The sequence below is a fragment of the Hydra vulgaris genome, chromosome 15, assembly GCF_038396675.1.
Source record: "Hydra vulgaris chromosome 15, alternate assembly HydraT2T_AEP".
NCBI lineage: Eukaryota > Metazoa > Cnidaria > Hydrozoa > Anthoathecata > Hydridae > Hydra > Hydra vulgaris.
Genome location: NC_088934.1, coordinates 31,217,501 through 31,237,007, shown reverse-complemented (window position 1 = coordinate 31,237,007; position 19,507 = coordinate 31,217,501). Strand labels below are relative to the sequence as shown.

The 19,507-nt window shown below is 25.5% G+C and overlaps 1 protein-coding gene across 6 annotated transcripts in view; it reads right to left on the bottom strand.

Moving 5' to 3' along the window:
- The window catches only part of LOC136091318 (fibrillin-2-like), a 154,898-nt gene that overhangs the window by 36,971 nt on the left and 98,420 nt on the right, over positions 1–19,507 (bottom strand). For 5 of the 6 annotated variants that reach the window (XM_065818736.1, XM_065818734.1, XM_065818737.1 and 2 more), the window contains 2 exons: positions 14,327–14,416; positions 11,657–11,788 (listed from right to left, as the gene is read on the bottom strand). In XM_065818736.1, the coding sequence (XP_065674808.1) occupies positions 11,657–11,788; positions 14,327–14,416 (222 nt within the window). Of the gene's footprint in view, positions 1–8,609; positions 8,674–11,656; positions 11,789–14,326; positions 14,417–19,507 lie in introns of all 6 variants that reach the window. The other variant, XR_010643901.1, reaches the window with a different exon arrangement.

The window sequence follows — 19,507 nt, the reverse complement described above, 5'->3', positions numbered from 1 at the left end:
AAATCCTTTATTTACAGCCTGTTTTTTACAAAACAAATTAAGATATGAGCAATATGTATAACTTTTACATATATATATTTTATTTATGTACATATATACATACATAATATATATATATCAATTATAAATAATTAGAAAATCACTTGACAAAAATTTTTTTCAATTAACACAGTGTTTCATCAATAAAAAGACTCATCAGAAATAATGAGTTTTTTTTATTGATGACACCATTTCTGATGAGTCTTTTTATTAATAAAACACAGTGTTAAATGAAAAAAAAATGTGTTTAGTGATTTCCTACTAATTTATAATTGCTCTGTTCTTCTAAGAATATTGAGCACACTATTTTGTAAAATACAGTTTATATATATATATATATATATATATATATATATATATATATATATATATATATATATATATATATATATATATATATATATATATATATATATATATATATAAATATATAAGCATATAAACATATAAATATATATGTTTATATATATAAAAAATATATATATCAGCTATTTACGAAATATATATATATGTTTATATATAAATATATAAACATATATATATTTCGTAAATAGTTGATATGTATTTTTTTGATATATGCATCAAAAAGCGATATTAAAATGCCGTCGACTATTATAAAAATCAGTGTTGAATCACCAGAAAAAATGTTTGTTGATTAAACGTTGAAAAGCAACATTCGATCAACGTTTTTTGTAAACACCAAATCAACGTTGATAAGTGGCTAACATTTTGGACAAAAAATCAATATGGAATCAATGTTGACGAGAAACATTGAATCAACATCAAATCAACGCCTCATTTTTTAGCGGGTGAGAAAGATTCAAGTTCAAGCTGAACTTCCAAAAAAGATGGGTCTAGTCATAGACCAACCAAGGGCAGGTACATCGAACGATGGTAACACAGCTGATTGGTGATTTTTTCACATAGGTGTTTTTTTCAGCAATATGATGTCTCAGCTAATATAATGAACATAGATGCAAATCTTATGAAAAGGCTTCATATTATTCTGGCCACAATATCATGTGATTATGACATTAGCTCATCAAAATTTAAAACACTCTGTTGGGAAACTGCTTTGCTATATGAACACCTATACCCTTGGTATCCTATGACCCAAACACTTCATAAGATATTGATTCATGGCAATGAAGTCATTGAATTATTTACTCTTCCATTTTGTATGTATTCTGAAGAGGCTTGAGTGGCTACCAATAAAGATTTTTCGTTAAAATTTTATAAGAAAATGTGCTTGGAAAAAAAAAACAATGTAGACCTTTTCCATCTTTTATATGCATCTGATCCTTTAATTTGCACATTTAGAAAGAAGATGCATAACAAAAAAAAAAGTCTACCGTCTGGTGTCATTGAACTGTTGAATGAGCCAATAATAGAACGGCTAGAAAATGTCACTTTTAACCCAATGTGTGATGTAGGAAAAGAGTTGATAGTTTTTTTAGGATTTAATAAATAAAAATGAAATGGTTTGCATACATCCAAAACTGCATTGTGATGTATGCAAACCATTACATTTTTATTTATTCAAACACTATAAGCGTTATTTCACAATTCATTGAATGAATTGTGGAATAACGCTTGCTTAAAGCGTTATTTCACACAATTCATTCCACACAATGGGAAGAAAAAAAATATTAGCAAAATATTCCCTGAAGAAAATATGTTTGATATTTGAAGTGTTTTTTAAAAAGATGTATTAAAACTATTCTTTAACTTGCTGGAGAGTTGAAAAACATTGTATTAATGCTATTCCTAAAGAAAATATTTTATATAAAATTAAATTGATATGATTTAAGGATAATGGACCATGAGAACCAAGTTGTAGCAAGTTTTGTGATTATGGTGATATATTAAAAAAAAAAAAATTTTTTTTGATCTTTATAAATATGAGTCAAATATGTTTTTATGTTTAAAGCTGTTTAAACATCATAGTTTAAGAAAACTTGAATTAGAGTGTATATCATTAAATCATTTCAATATACCATTAGGAAAAAATTAAATTGTGCCAGAACATAATTGTCAATTGTCAAATAATGTATTTGTTTTAAACACATTTTTGAGCATTTGTGTAAACATAAAGCTTCATTGGAACAAATTTGCATACAACATATTGAAAACATACAATTGGTTTAAGTAAAATTTACAGTGTTTATGTTTGAATTTTGATGATTAGCAAGAGAAAGAGTTTTATATTTAATATTCTCTTTTTTAATTGTCATTTTTTAAATGTTGTAGTTTACTAATGGTATAAAACAGATGAAAATTTCTTTGCACAAAATTCAAAACAGCTATATTATAATAACTGTTGTTAAATGATAATCAAGCACTAATACTTATTATTGATGCTCATTTAAATTGTTTTAAGCAACCCCTAATATATATTCATGTATACACGACAACCAATTTTTGTGCAGAGTGGCTAGTGAGTGGCATAGAGGTCATATTTATACTTATGAAAAATTACTTTTATTTTTTCTTGATAGAAGTATTCGTGCTGATTCACAGTGGTGCAAAGCCTAAAAAAATTGCCATAATTCAAAATTTTACAAAACATTATAAAATTAACTTTTTATTTCTTTAAAATGAATTATTTTGCTTATATTATCTAAATATATATAGGTTTGTTATTTATATGCGGTAGTGGTGTAGTGGTAGAGCGCTCGCTTCATAAGCAAGGAGTTCAGGGTTCGATTCCTACCACGCCTCTGGTAGTACCGTACTCAACTTGTTTCTCCGCGCAGCGGCCTTGTTTGTCAAGGTTCGTGTTTCGGAGTTATAGAGTTAAGAGAGGGTTATAACCACAAGTAGCCTCCTCATCTAAAAGACTTCATTTTTGTAATAAATTTTCATTAAAAAAGTGCAGAAGTTATAATTTCAATTTTTTTCTTCAAATTATTCATAAAACAAAATACTTTTTTTTCAGTATATTTAAGATATCTTAACTTGTATGTCAAAAAGATTTTGCTTACTTAAAGCGAAAAAAAACTTTAAAAAATTACTATATATAAATGCAAAAAAATGCAGCTTTTGTAATTTTGAATTTGTTGTTTGTTTAAAAGAAGTCCTTCGCAAGCTAATCTAACTCAATCTTTATTAAGTTCTGGTTATGGTAATACCTCATAATAAAATTCAGCTGCATATATCCATGCATTATAATAAACTTTTAGATACTAACACGCAACCTTTTTTTTTGCTCTAATATTCTCAATGTTTATAATTTGTATAAATATATATAAATGCGAAAAATTTAAAATTTTTTATTAACATCAATAACTAAGTCATGTTGCTAGGTTAAAAAAATTTACTTTTTTGTTTCAAATGATTACACTACAAAGGCATTTTTTCTTGTATTTTATTTATACCGCCCGAGGAGTAGAAACATATTTTATTATATTTCCCTATACTACCAATGTTATATGACACTCTTAAAAAAATTCAGTTAAAATGATAAAGTTTTATAGTTTTTATAACAATTTTAATATTGAATAATTTTGATGCATTTGTCAGTTTTTAGTATTATTGGAATGGCTTTTATTTATTTCCATAGAAACGAATTTTCTATTTTAATCAGTTATACAAAAAAATATAATATAAATAAGATTATGGTAAAATAATATTTATAAATTTACATAAAAATAACATTTATTAAAATATTAATTTAAAACTATTATGCTAGTTTATTAATATTAATCATAATAGTAGCCAGGCAAATCAACATCACTATTTTTTAAGTCTTGTAATAATTTACTAAAAAAAATCTCTTTCTTCTTCGTTTGCCTCACTTAGCCTGGTTAATTTTTTATTTTTTTGGTATAAATTTTTTGATTTGTTTTAGTAAAAAGACATTTTTACATGATTTTTATCTATTTTATAGTTGAACTGAACTGTTGATGCATTGAGTGGTTTTTAAATCGCTTATATTTCAATTAAAACAAATTTTCTATTTTATCCAAATATACACGTTTTTTGTGTTAATCAATTAATGTTTTTTTATTAATAAATAGTATTTATAAATAAATATTATTAATGATATTTGTCATTAAATATAAATACAAATATTTATAATTATATGTCATTTATTAATAAATAGCATTGAATAAATTTCATTTATAAAGGTCCAAAACACAAATGCTGAAATGAGAGCTTTTTCTACTTTATCAAAAAAAATTATTATTGAAAAGCTTTTATTAGCTACAGTGGCTTCTGCTAAAGCAATCAAAAAACCTGATTTGGCATACACCCTAATGCATTTAAAGGAAAAGCCATCAAATGCAATAAGTATTACCAAATTCTTAAACCGCGATTTAAAGAAAAATTTGAATTTGCCATTGCCTTCTGAGGATTCTCTTGCATTAATGATCTTGACAGATTTGACCAGAAATGCTTTTCAAAAGCTTAGGAATAATGCCAAAAGCACAATGCTGTTCTTTATCCAAGCTATCGCAAAGTACTTTAAGCTAAACAACTATAATATCCTGAAAATATTGGTTACGGAATCAAAATCTGAGGTAACTTTGCAAGATCTGTTGAATCATACAAGTTGTTGATTATTGCAGTTAGATCAAGTACAACCTGAAATTGAAAACCTGATTGAAACTTTGGGCATAATATTAGTCTTAAGTTCAGTTTAGAGAAATCAAAAACCTTCTTCTTCTTCTTTTTGTATGCCGTTTAGATCACAGTTCAGAAAAGAAGACTTCAATTTGTTGATAGAAGAAAAATAGTATATACAGAATCAAATAGCATTTTTTAAAGGACACAATAGTAACCAAATGAGCAATGAGCAAAACGAATTAGTTCAACTATGAGTAAAGTATAAACTTGTCCTTACCATGATAGACGGCAAAGCTGCTAATGCTGTATGTGGTCAAAAATACCAAAGCAAATGAACTCTGTTCTTTGCGAAAAAGAAAAAAATTGTTAATAAAGACAGTCTTCAGCTAGGTCTATCAAGGTTGCATGCCTGGATTCGTTGTTTTGAATGCATATTTCATATTGCTTATCAATTTGATTTCAAGACTTAGCGAATCCGAGATCATGATCATAAAAAGTTGGCTTCAGACCAAAAACCATCGCATTCAAATAGAATTTCGAAAACATTTGGGTCTTCTAGTTGACATACCAAAAGAAGGTGGTGATGGCACAACTAATGATGGTAATACATCGTGAAAAACATTTCAAAATTACCAGATTTTTATCGAGATTACCATGGTTGATGTTGAATTGATTCATAGCTTCTACACTATATTGAGTGTTATAAATTTAAATGTAAAGATCAATTTTTTCACATTTGAAGCCTATTGCAAAGCAACTTTTAAAAGGTATGTTGCTTCCTATAATTGGTTTTTCATGCCAGTTTCAGTACATAAACTACTGGTCCACAGCATTCAAGTCATGTCAAATATTCACTTGCCAGGATTATTAGGATTTTATGTAGTCTTATCAGAAGATCCAGCTGAGAAAAGAATTGAAGAGTATAGGAAATATATAGGAGATGAATATTCCATGAAAAATTCATCTTTTGGTGTTTGAGATAGTTAACAGTCAAGGCACAAACTCCAAACATTTATATGTTTATGCTTATGACAAATAAAGATGCTTTGCAAGATATTGCAATGATTGATGGCTGGGAACAAAAAAAGCCCTGAATTTTCCCCCCCCCATCCTGCCCCAAATGTGAGAGCAACAAGTTAGTAAAATAATTTTTTTGCTTTTCTTAACTAAGTTTATATTCAATGATAAATTTCAAATGTCATAGTATTATCTCTTAGAATTCATAAAGTATGACATTATAAAAGTTTATACCCCCTTTAATTTGAGGGGTTACAAATTTGTTATGGTCATAATTTTTTAACGCTTAGAGATTGAAAAACAATACTGAAAATTAACAGTCAAGGCACAAACTCCAAACATTTATATGTTTATGCTTATGACAAATAAAGATGCTTTGCAAGATATTGCAATGATTGATGGCTGGGAACAAAAAAAGCCCTGAATTTTCCCCCCCCCCCCCCATCCTGCCCCAAATGTGAGAGCAACAAGTTAGTAAAATAATTTTTTTGCTTTTCTTAACTAAGTTTATATTCAATGATAAATTTCAAATGTCATAGTATTATCTCTTAGAATTCATAAAGTATGACATTATAAAAGTTTATACCCCCTTTAATTTGAGGGGTTACAAATTTGTTATGGTCATAATTTTTTAACGCTTAGAGATTGAAAAACAATACTGAAAATTAACAGTCAAGGCACAAACTCCAAACATTTATATGTTTATGCTTATGACAAATAAAGATGCTTTGCAAGATATTGCAATGATTGGAAGCTGGGAACAAAAAAAGCCCTGAATTTCCCCCCCCCCCTGCCCCAAATGTGAGAGCAACAAGTTAGTAAAATAACTTTTTTGCTTTTCTTAACTAAGTTTATATTCAATGATAAATTTCAAATGTCATAGTATTATCTCTTAGAATTCATAAAGTATGACATTACAAAAGTTTATACCCCCTTTAATTTGAGGGGTTACAAATTTGTTATGGTCAAAATTTTTTAACGCTTAGAGATTGAAAAACAATACTGAAAATTTATCGATGAATACAAATTTAGTTAAGAACAGCAAAAAAATTATTTCATCAACTTGTTGCTCTCACATTTGGGGCGGGGGGAATATAATTTAAGGGTTTTTTTGTTTCCAGCCTCCAATCATTGCAATATCATGCAAAGCATTATTATTTATCATAAGTATAAACATACAAATGTTTGGAGTTTGTGCCATGTCTGTTAGCTATCTCAAACACCAAAAAATACTGTATTCTTAAGCAAATTTGCTTCGGAATTCAGCTTTTAAATGCTGCAAATGTGCAATAAATATTTATTTATATTAAATTTTTTAACTCAAGACAAATACCTCGAGAAAAAATGTAAAAAAATAATTATTAAATGTACTTTTAAGGATTAGAGTTTGCAGTTAGGTATCAGATCAAAATTCAATTTATTAGAGCCATTCATTAACAAGAAAGCAAGAAAGCAGTCACTGTAGCTAGCTCCTTGAATCCACTCTTCTTTTTTTAATGGTTTTTTACAGGAACTCTTTATTTGAAGTAGCTACTGAAGCTTCTCCAAGCTCATTACACGCTCTACGTTATCTTAAATAAATTTTACTGTAAGCACAGCAAAATTAAATTTTTTATTACAAAATATTTTTCTTAAAACAAGAAATATGTTTGTTGTTTTAAGAAATAAATATCCTACCCTGCAATTTATTTTTAAAAACAAGAAATATATTTCTTGTTTTGAGAAATAAATTTCTTAAACTATGCTCAATAGATTTACAATTTTGCATTGAGTTCTGATGAGTTGTTAGCAACTTTTAAAAAGATTTTAAAAGTTTTGGAATTCATTGTATCCAAAGAGTCTGAGGGAGTCATCGATAGGCATTATTTTAAACTATGACTTAGAATATCAAAAATTAACCAGTATTCTGGTGAAATATGCAACTCAAGACCTAGTGGCTGGTCTTTATCAATAAAAACTGCTTTTAAATGGATTTCAGCTTTGATTCTATCCGTTGTAACATATTTTTGGACCTCCCTTTGTGTTTAAATAAAGAACTTTTTACCATTTTTATATTGTGATCTCAGTCAAAAGATGCTAAGACCAGTGCCTATCACCTCTAAAATTTTACCATAATTTGAATTTCACTTCTGTAACAGGCTCAATATACATCTGCCAATAGTCTTGTTGATCTTAAAAGTGTAAATTAAAAATAATGCTATGTAGATAAAATAAGGTTTAAAATTACATTGCTAAACCCTTATTTCATTTATTTTTGACAAATGATTTTAGATAAAATCAAAGCCCCCTTTTATTGATTTCATTTTTATTATTTTTCTATTGATTTTAAGAAAAGTCTGTCATTAGAAAAAAAAATGGTTTAGAGCTATTTTCCTTGTATTTTACATCTGGTTTTAAACCATTTTGTAAACCAATGTTTTGAAGCAATTTGTTACTTTATGACATAAATAATTCTTAAATAATAAGACTAAAATATTAAAATTTACGAAGTTAAGTTTTACTATATAAATTGCAGAATTAGAAAAGTCGCAGGTCAAAAACAACGACGCCCTAGAGAGAGAAATTTAGTCAGCCATTCTAATGATCTCTTTAAATATTTTATTACTCAGAATAAAAACCTGCCTGATTTTAGAGAAATGCAACTTGAATTTGAAAACCCATTTCAAATTGAAACCCCAACACTATCATGTTTGAAAACCACTTTTTTCTAATTTCATAACGAATTTGGGCGTTTTTAAAATACCACCAGTTAGCAAAAAAACTAGTAAGAAAAATATGCACAATTGGTATAGATAAAAAACCTTCCATTACTCGTAATGACGTTATTATATAGCTAATGATTTGTAAATTTCTGTTGGTGTTGATTGTTTGAAAATGGCCGTAAAAAGTAAAAAATATAAAACTGTTAAACTTTAAAAGAGTACCGTGAGAATAAATAGTCATCCAATATAAAGAATAAAAAAATTTCATTTAGCAAATAATACCTTGGGAATATTTTACGTCACTCTGCGTATTAAAACTTGTTCATGAGGATCGAAATGAGATGGACTAATATATGTATATATATATAAATATATATATATATATATATATATATATATATATATATATATATATATATATACATATATATATATATTTATATATATATACATATATATATATATATATATATATATATATATATATATATATATATATATATATATATATATATATATATATATATATATATATATATATATATATATATATATATATATATATATATATATATATATATATATATATATATGTGTGTGTGTGTGTGTGTGAATATAAATGTGTGTGAGTGTGTATATATACATATATATATATATATATGTGTGTGTGTATATATGTGTGTGCATATATACATATATATATATATATATCTGAATAATTGTCTTGCAGTTTTAGATAATGAATATAAAACTAAAACTAATTTGAAAAATTGGGCCTTAATTGCGAAAAGAGGATTAGTTTAAATCAGAGTTTCAAGCCAGAAGGGCATTTGTTAATTTAAATAAGGAAATTGGGAAGTGAGAAAGTATTGTTATTGCCTTAAGAAAGTCTCAAAGGAGAAAGGAGATTGATAATAAAAACCATAATGACTCCAGTGATTCCAAATTAGTTAACAATCTATTTAGAGAAATAAGCGTAAATAAAAATTCCTTGTAAATAAACTGAGGTCAAAAGGACACAAAAGAAAGAACTAGTTATTGACAAAAATATGTGCAAGAGAAAACTTCCTATAGAAGGAACTATCAACAACCCCTTTTGATATGGTATTCGAGGAACTAGAGTCTTCAAAATTTGCATCAAGTAAATTGACAAGAAAAAACTGTCATCTGTCTTGCTGGTATACTAATGCAATATTGCTAAACAAAAAGTTTGATGAACTATTAATTGATATTGAAGTTATCATCCACATATTGTAAAGATATGTGAAAAATGGCAAAGTGAAGCATCAACAACAAATATTCGTAGTTATTCCTTGTACAGACAAAACAGACTGATTGATAGGGGAATTGGAGTATGCGTTTAGCCATGAAAGCATTAGTTCTTTTAATATGAATAATAGTTATTTACATAATGACAATATTGAATAAATCTGGTGCTCGGTTTGTACAGTTTCTGAAATAATTTTTTGTAGATGTATTTATAAAGTAGAAATTTGTAGCGAGGAAAATAACAAGCAAGTTGTAGATTCAATCAATTACTTCTATAAGTTGTTAAAAAAAAAACAATATTCAGGTTTGCATATATGTGGTGACTTTAAATACTAAAAATATAATCAACTAAAATATATATCAACCAACATTTTAAATAAATAACAAGGAAACATCAAATGTATTAGCCTTATTATATTTCGACTTAATTATTTCGTGTTTTATAAAGGGTAATCACCCGTTATTATTGTATAATTCGTTTAATTTATGTTTTTTTCATATGAATTAACAATATTAATTTAATTTTTTTACTGTGAATGGTGTAGTATTACATATAGTATAAACATTAGAAAACAAGTTAAGAATAGAAGTAAAGAAAAGAAAATGCTTGAGTTTATAATAGAGATACAGCATAAACAGGGAATGATAATGATGATCATGTTAATCATGATGATGTTTTTATAGAAATATACATGCAAATATATATGTATGTATATATATATATATATATATATATATATATATATATATATATATATATATATATATATATATATATATATATATATATATATGTATATATATATATATATATATATATATATATATATATATATATATATATATATATATATATATATATATATATATATATATATATATATATATATATGTATATATATATAACATGAAATCAAAATTTAAAAAATATACTTTAGAATATAACAATGTTTATGCAGCCCCGGCCCTAGCTATTTTTTATCAAACCCAGCTCTGGCCCACAGTCAAATATTAACTGTGATCACTTATTAATGATAATCTTCTTTTAAACATCTAGTCTGGTATGGTAAAACATATGGTGTTCTGGTCTACAATTTTTCAAGATGAAATTGAGTTGTTTTTAAGAATTAGGTTGCAATTAAGAAGCATTAGATTTAAATTTATGTTTCTTAATTTTACTTGATTTAAGTAAAAATAAGGAACATATAATGTATTATTGAACCTGAAAGTTGTCATAAAGAAACATAAGATGTAATTGCAAACCTAAAAGTTGAAGATTGACTGCTGATAATAAACTCAAGATGTAACTGAGAAAATGAAAGTTCTAATTAAGAGACATAAATTGTAATTGAAAACATGAAAGTTGTAGTTAAGTTTATATTTTAACTATGTGTTTCTCAATTACATATTATAATTTTTTAATTACAACTTTTATGCTTTCATATATCTTGAAAAGGTGCAATATATAATTTTTTTAAGGTTCAGGGGTTTCATATCTAGTTTGGTGGTCAAGTGAATGTATTGTGCTTTGATCTGTTATTTTATATTTAGTTTAGAGAACTGGTCTGGTGATTTATATTTAGTTTGGTAGTTTAATTCGTTATTGAATGTGATATTGAATGTGATATCGTTTGTTTTATGACTTATTAACTTTTTAATAATTTAGAACTTTTTTTAGATCCACCAATGATCCTACTTGGTCCAACTAAAATGCAAAATTCTTTTAATAATGCAATTTTCAATAAATGTACTTAAAGGATTAATAGCTAATAGTAACAAGACACAACAAACAAAACAAAACAATATTGAAAATAGTACTCTATAGTGCTTATTAGTACTCCAATCAAGTAAACATTAAGCTATTGTTTAAAAAAAATGTATTCAGTGATTTTATTTATAATTAAAACAATAATATTCAAGATTAGAAGTAATTTTTTTTTTAAATATCATAATATAAAAAATTATATAGAATTATCAAAAGTATTTATTTTATTAAAGAATTATATTAAAGATATGTTTTATAATAACTTTATTTCATAAATCATTTGTAAGACGCAAACCTGAACACTTGGTGTTAATGCATGGTACACTCCGCTTGGCTTCTTGTTGGGATTTAAATTGAGGATTAAAAATGCTGTATTTATAACCAGATCCACATGTTACACTACATTCACTCCATGTGCTCCACTCTCCTAGTAAAAACATTTATGTAACATTTAAACATTATATTTCATAAAAATATTTATTTAATTTTTTTAACTTTAAAAACAAAAATAATATGAAAAATTATAAAGCCACAAAACCATTTATGCTGAAAATAAAAGGTATTATTGCTAATAAACAGCATAAAGGGTACTATTGCTAAAAAACAAACAAAAAAATATTTGTATGTAAGTTTTACTAAAATTCAAAGTTAAAATTTAAACTATTAGTTTATCAAATTAAAAAAACTAAACTAAAAACTAGACAATATAAAAGATATATACAATTTTGATCAGAAACGTCAAACCGCTCTTACTTATTAGAAATACTTAATACTTAAAAATTCAAAATAGGCAACACACAAAACAATTATCTGTTTCATATGTGTTTTCAGAATAAACCACCCTATCAATTAATAGGAATAAATCTTATATGCTCTACATACATTTCAATCATGTTTAATTCAATCTTAAACTATGACTACAATGTTACTTACTAGCTATACTATTACAACAACTGTACTATTACTAGTACAACTTTTTATAAAAGATAGCCTAGCTGTGTCATACTGTAAATGCTTTAATTTCGAGATGCAGCTGACAAGGTTGGGGTTCATCTATTCATTAGTGAAATTTTTTAATTTTTAGGAGTTTCATGTTTTTATCTATCGATGTTAATTCAGAGTTAATTGTTTAAATTTTTATTCTATTATAAAATTTCATAGAATAAGTTCATCAATGGGTACAGGCCTTGTTATTAGATTTTGTTGCATAATAGAAGGGTAATGCAAGTTAATTTAACATTATTCAATATACATACTTATATTGTTAAAAGTTAAATTATATCAGTTGCCTATTTTAAAGTTATGCACTGTAATTAAATTTAATTTGAAATCACATTACAAATTATTTAAAGTCTAAATATCTTTTAAAATTTGTCATAAAAAAATATTACCAATAAAATTTAAATATGTTGTTTAAAAAATTACGTATTTCTTTATTTAAAAAAACTTTTCCTATTTATTTCTTAAAACAATCATAACGCAACATTATTGTCTTATGTTAGCTTTTTCACAATTTAGTTTTTTTTTTTTTTTTAGATGAGGGAAAAATTGTTTATTGGTTTATTGAATTTCTTAGCAGTTAAAATAAAAATAAAAAACAATTTAATGACCAGCTTTTCAAACTTTCACAAAAAGTTAAATTGAATTTTAATAAAAAATAAAAAAAAGTGAAATGTTTTTACAAAAATTAATTTATGCTTTATCTTTTCGTCATAACCTTTTTTAAACACTATTCCAATTGGAAAAAGTTTTGGCGTAGGTAAAATCACTATTTTGTACATAAAATGTGAATAGCATAACACTTCTTAATGAGGCCTTTATTAACTAATTACCTGTAATAAATTATAATAAATTAGTTTAGTTAACAAATTATGTGTAATAAACACATTAAAAATTACTACTAAGTATAGGATTTGTTCTGAAAATGGATCATTCACAAATAATATATTTATGAACAATCCCTTTACTATTTTGATTATTTGATGACACAGCTACACAAAAATCTGTTTCAATTTGTACTTTTTTTAAAATATTTGGATATCTAGAAAAAATAAAATTTTAAAGAAATATCTAGAATTGCGGAAATATCCAAAAAAATCTACTAAGACTGTGTATGAAAAAAATAAGAGAAAATATCAAATTTTTAATACTTATTCAAATAAGGTTAAAAAATGAACTTCATTTATATAACAAATTATTAGTTCAAATTACACTTTTTTTAGATGAAATAGTGAAAATAATAACTTATGTTTAAATATACACACAAATAATAATAAATTTTGTACCCATGTACAACTAGTTTTTATTATTTGTACAACTGACAACTTACAACATACAACGCACAACATACAACATACAACACACAACATACAACATACAACACACAACATACAACATACTAACAAAATATAGTTTTGCGTAATTTATGAAAAAACTCTTAACAGTTTGATTATTTCATGACAAAGTTAGAAAAAAGTATATTTCAACTTATTTTTTAAAAACTATTTGTATATCCAGAAAAAACTAAACTTTAAAGAAAATATGTAAATTTAGAAATATCTGGAAAAAGATAATCCCTGTACATGAAAACCATAAGAGTTTTGTACATGAAGAGTTTGGTACATCCCTGTACATGAAAACCATAAAGTGAAAATCTAATTTGGAACCTATATAGACATCATGTCAAGTAACCCTTATGGACTTCAAAGTCCTTGGACAACTCCAACAGGAATATCTCAAACAATCGCATACCTATGTTTGTTTTTGCGCCTTATGGGACCAATAAGCTTTAGTTGTTTAAGAATAAATCGTATAGTGCTTTAAAAAAAAACTAAAAACTTAATAAAAATAAAATTGACTAAACAAAAATGCTCATATGACACTGTAATGTCTCCAAAATATGGACTTCACAAAGGCCTTTTAAAAAATAGACTTATAAATATAGATTTAAAATATTAAGTTTTACCTTTATAACAATAATAGCTTCCAATGCTGTTGACACAAACTTTATTTGTCAAGTTGCAATTATCAATTAAACTATCACATTCATTAATATCTAAAAAAAGAGCAACTCAACACAATTTAATGTTAACATAAACTTTCATAACTTTTAATCACAAAACAATGGGAAAAAAATTAATTTTTGAACAATGGGAAAAGTAAACTTTTGAGCAATGGGAAAAAATATACTTTTGCTGAACCTTTGTGAAAATTACTTTTGCTAAACCTTTGCGTGTGTTTTTTTTAAATCACTATATTTAATTCCAAATAAGCACACCTTTAGCTTTATTTTAATTTTAAACAAAATGTATTAATTTTTATATTGCCATTTGTCAGCTAACACCTCCTATGTGTTAAACATACATATTTTTTATACCGGAAGAAGTCCTCTTTATAATGTATAGATTAGGTCTTTAGTGGAAAGCAATGGTGAAAAAAAAGGAATATATAGAAATTTTTAAAACCAATATTGCTTTTAAAAATATTTCTATATACTCCTTGAATTTGTTGAAGTGGGCAGCTAAAATATGAACCTTCGAAGTCATTTTCACCATAGCTTTCCAAACTTAATTTAGACACGTAATGCTTTATACTTCTGGTAATCAGGCAACCAGATTATGCCTTGATCCCTTGAAGATTACAAAAAGGCTTTAGCTTAAAAAGTTACTCAAAAAATTGCAAAAAATTAATTTTTAAAAAGACTTTTTAATATATTTGGAACTTTTAGCTTTAAATCTTTATCTTTTTGATACGTACGCATTTAAAATGTGTACAACTTCTGGAATCACAAATATAAATTTATAATGTATATATCACAAGTATAAATTTTTAATAAAAACTCAAAACAAAAATTATTGGAAAGTCTATCATATACAATATACCAGATTGTAAAGCAAAAAGAAAACAGCTAAGATATTGACAAGGAATTAGTTAATTACACTCTTTCAATTTATGACGTTATTAAAGATGTTCTTTTTAATTTTTTACATTGTTCCATGAAACAAAGAATTTTTCCTGAAAATCTTAAATTAGCCAAAGTTTTAAGGATATTTAAAGGAGGTGATGCAACCAATGTTTCTAATTGTTGCCCAATCTCTATATTACCAGTTTTTTCTAAAGTTTTATATAACATAAATTGAAAAGTTTAAATAACATAATTTTCAATCGTTTATCATCGAACAACTTGTCGAAAAATGTCAAAATCAGTATGTCTTTAAAAAAAGAAAATTCAACAGAACACACAATACTCCAAATTACCCGCAGTATTGCTGAATCTTTTGAGAAATCCCATTATATGTTGGGAGTTTTCATTGACCCATAAAAAGCTTTTGATATAACTGATTCCAAAATTCTGATTAAAAAACTAGAGTACTGTGGAATCAAATGAAACATTTGAATGCTACTTAAAAGTAATTCAAGCAACCTGTTTGTTGATAGTAATTCAACTGCATCTTCCAATTTATTAGGTTTAATTTGTAGAGTCCCTCAGGACTCAATACTAGAACCCCTTATCTTTCTTATTTACATTAATGACCTCCCTAAAGTCTCTAATTTAATGACCATTATGTTTGCTGATGATAATAATACCTTTTCATCTCATAAAAACATAGCAATATTGTTTTAAAATATAAATATTGAGTTAACAAAAATTTGTAACTTGTTTAAAATGAATAAGTTGCTGCTTAATGTTGATAAAACAAAATAGATACTTTTTTATCCAACTTCTAAAAAGAAATTATGACCTAATGAAATACCCATTCTTTTTACAAGCATAATGCAAAGTTTTCTGCAAAGTTTGTTGATAAAATTATGATAATTATGATAACTATGATAATTACTCGATAATTAAACAGTTAAACTAATTTAGTAGTTATTGCTGCCATTTCTAAACATAATAGAAATAAAAATAGAATTTAATAGATTTCTAAATTTAAGTTTTTTTTTCTTTTTTAGTACAGTGTTTCAGTTTTTTTTAGAACGTTTCAAGCAAGTAGAGTTTTATTTTTCAGAACAGTAAGAGGGTGCTGAGGGCCTTTTTAGTAAATTTAATTCATTTTGTTATTTATGGATTATTCATTTTTTTAAAAAGGATTAATGAGAATAAACTTTTTTAGACAAGCAAGCTAACAGTGATTTAGGATTTAAGTTTTATCATTCATTATTTTAAGTAGGAATTCTATATAAATTAAGCAGTTCTCTAATAGCTATTCAAAGTTATTAAAAATGAAGCAATAAATATTGTTTATTTGAACATAATCATCAGAATTAAATATATAAGCGTTTTTTATTCAATATTTTTTTTAATTAGTTGTTTCATTTGTAGCATTGGCCACTTCTGGTAACTTAATTTGATTTATTTTGATTTGTTACTTGAAAAACAAGCAATAAGTATTGTTTATTTGAGCATTATCATCAGGATGAAATAAATTAGCATTTTTTATTTAACATTTTTTTTCAATTATTTTTTTCATTTGTAGCAATGGCCACTTCTGGTAACTCATTAAAGATTTTTTTAAAGATTCTTTCTTTGATTAAATCCAATATCACTAAGTTTGTTTTATTTTTTTATTTACATTATTAATTTTTGTCATTTTGGTATTTTTATCTCAACTGTTACTTTCTGTTTTTTATTTTATACAAGAACAACCAATAAATATTTTTCTCATTTAGGTTTGTTTCATCAGCATTAACAGCCTCTTATGAGACTTCTCTTTTATTTTATATATTTGTTTTGTGTTTATTGTGCTTCTGTATTTAGGTTTCAAATTTTTTTTTTGGCTCTCGTTAGCTTAAATATTATTCTACATGCTCTTATTAGCTGTTTTCAGTGGTGATACTGTAAAACTGTCTTTTTTACATAGTACATAATTTTAAGCAGCTAGCTAAGCAAGTTTTATCTTATTTTAATTGGAAAGAAATGAAGTTTTAGCTACTTCAATTCACTTTTTTGTTGGTAAAGATCCACCTGCCCCCAGGAAAGTTGTTATTTACCCAAAAAGTCAACTTCTTAAAACTATATCAAGTACATCTGCCAACTTAGATCCTATGGATTACTCTCTATTTTTCCCAATAGGCGATGCTGGTTGGTGTAATTCATGGTTCACAACCCTGAGCATTCTACATTTTTTAGAAATATCTTGCTACACTATCTCAGTATTATAACTATAGACTTTCATTTCTGTTATGATGTAAATAAATTTATTTTAAAGATATATAAACTTGAGACTTGCTTTTTTACAGATTTTTTAAAAAGTGAGCACAAGTTTGAATATATATTTTTGACATCTGTTTTTTAATCTGTGCAAATGAGACCTGCCAAGATCTGAGTTACAGGTCTGGACAGTATAAAAGCATTATATTTAAAATTAAAGTCAAGTAAGAATATATTTTTTTTGATATTGACTTAAATCTATTTGAATAAGTAGACTAAATCATAAATAAGTAAAGAAATGGTAGACGCAAAATGTAAAACTTGTTTGTTTATATTTGTTAAAGTTGATTATTTAATAATTGGTTTAATAATTATTTAACAATTAAATAAAAGATTTTTAAACTAAATGCTTGCAGCAGGAGCTTTGAAATTAATAAATAATAAATGCTTTTTTTAATTAAAAAAGTTACAAAGACAATATTGACTTTTTTAATACAACACACCTTTTAAAACTTACAACCAATCTCCTCTAAAAAGACCAAAAAAATGTTTTTAGAGTGGCATACATTTTACATTTTCATATTTTAAAAATATTTTAATTTTCTCCGAATAAAATTAAATGTGATTTTAACAACCCCCTCAGTTAGGGGAATGAAACTTTATGTGGTCATCGCTTTAAAAACCACAATACTTTTTGATAAAATTGAATTTAAGTAACAAATCATGATGTAACTTAAAACTAAATCAAAAGTGCAAAAAATTCATTTACAAATGTTATACTCCTCACAAAGCATTAAAAAATGTCTAGAAATTATGTATTTTGTTCCCTTTTTTTAAACACTAAATCTATTCTATGTATATGCTGATTATTTTCTTTGAACTAAAAAGCTACATGAAAAGTCTTACAGAAAGGGTTAATATATTTGACACACTTAGCTCCCAATTTATTGGTCCTCTTTGCTAGTAAGTATATAACATATGATAACTATTTTAAACAAATATTGATATAACTTTCCTGTTTTTATTTTGCTTTATTTTGTATAGTTAATACAATCAAAATTTAACTACCTGATAAACTTAATGACCTGATAATGCTGATAATGTGGTCCTAGTGACTATTCATAAAAATAGAAGGCAAAAATAAATTTTAAAAACATAACCAACACAGCTATTGTTTTCCGATTTCCATCCAGACCTGCAAATACAGTTGTAACTTTTATTAGTGTTCACAAAGTCACTGCTAGTCAAGCTACAATAATCAGTACACTTATTTTTAGAATAGTAAGTAACTTTTTTTTGAGAATGTCATTTAAGATAGCAAAATATATAGAGGCAGAATAAAAATTGTTATCTTGACATTAATAAGTTACGCTATATCTCAAACAGGATACCATTGGTAACAAGGTTACACTATTTATCATCATGTCCCAAAAACTTAATGAAAAAAATTTAATACATCAGATAATTGTTTTTAGAGTTTATTTATATATATAAAAAGAAAAATAAGTGTAATTTATCTCATTTATGTTTTAAGGGTTGCATTTTAATTTTTTAGAAAATACTTTTAAATTTTTTTTAAAGGTTTAACAGGAATTAAAACCTAATTAATAAAATTATTTTCAAATCGAATCAGTCTGCAATACTATTTATCAACCAGTCTGCCATCATTTTCATTTTCGCCATCAATTAAAACCACTGGTATAGCATAATAATATAGCTAATAAGTAATAAGTTTTTACAAGTTTCTATTTCACTTAATGTTCGTAGTTTAATATTTAATAATATTACACTAGTTGACTTATTTAATTGTTTATTGATTTTTATCAAGTGGACACGGAAAAATCTGGTCAACTTTAAATTGAGATTTCTCTAAAACCATTGATGCTTTTTATTTCAATTTTTTTAATTATAAATGTGTTTACATCAATTAGGGTTTCAACTTAATTTTAAAAGACTTGATGGTTGTTTGGCAAGAAATCGTACTTTATAGCAGGT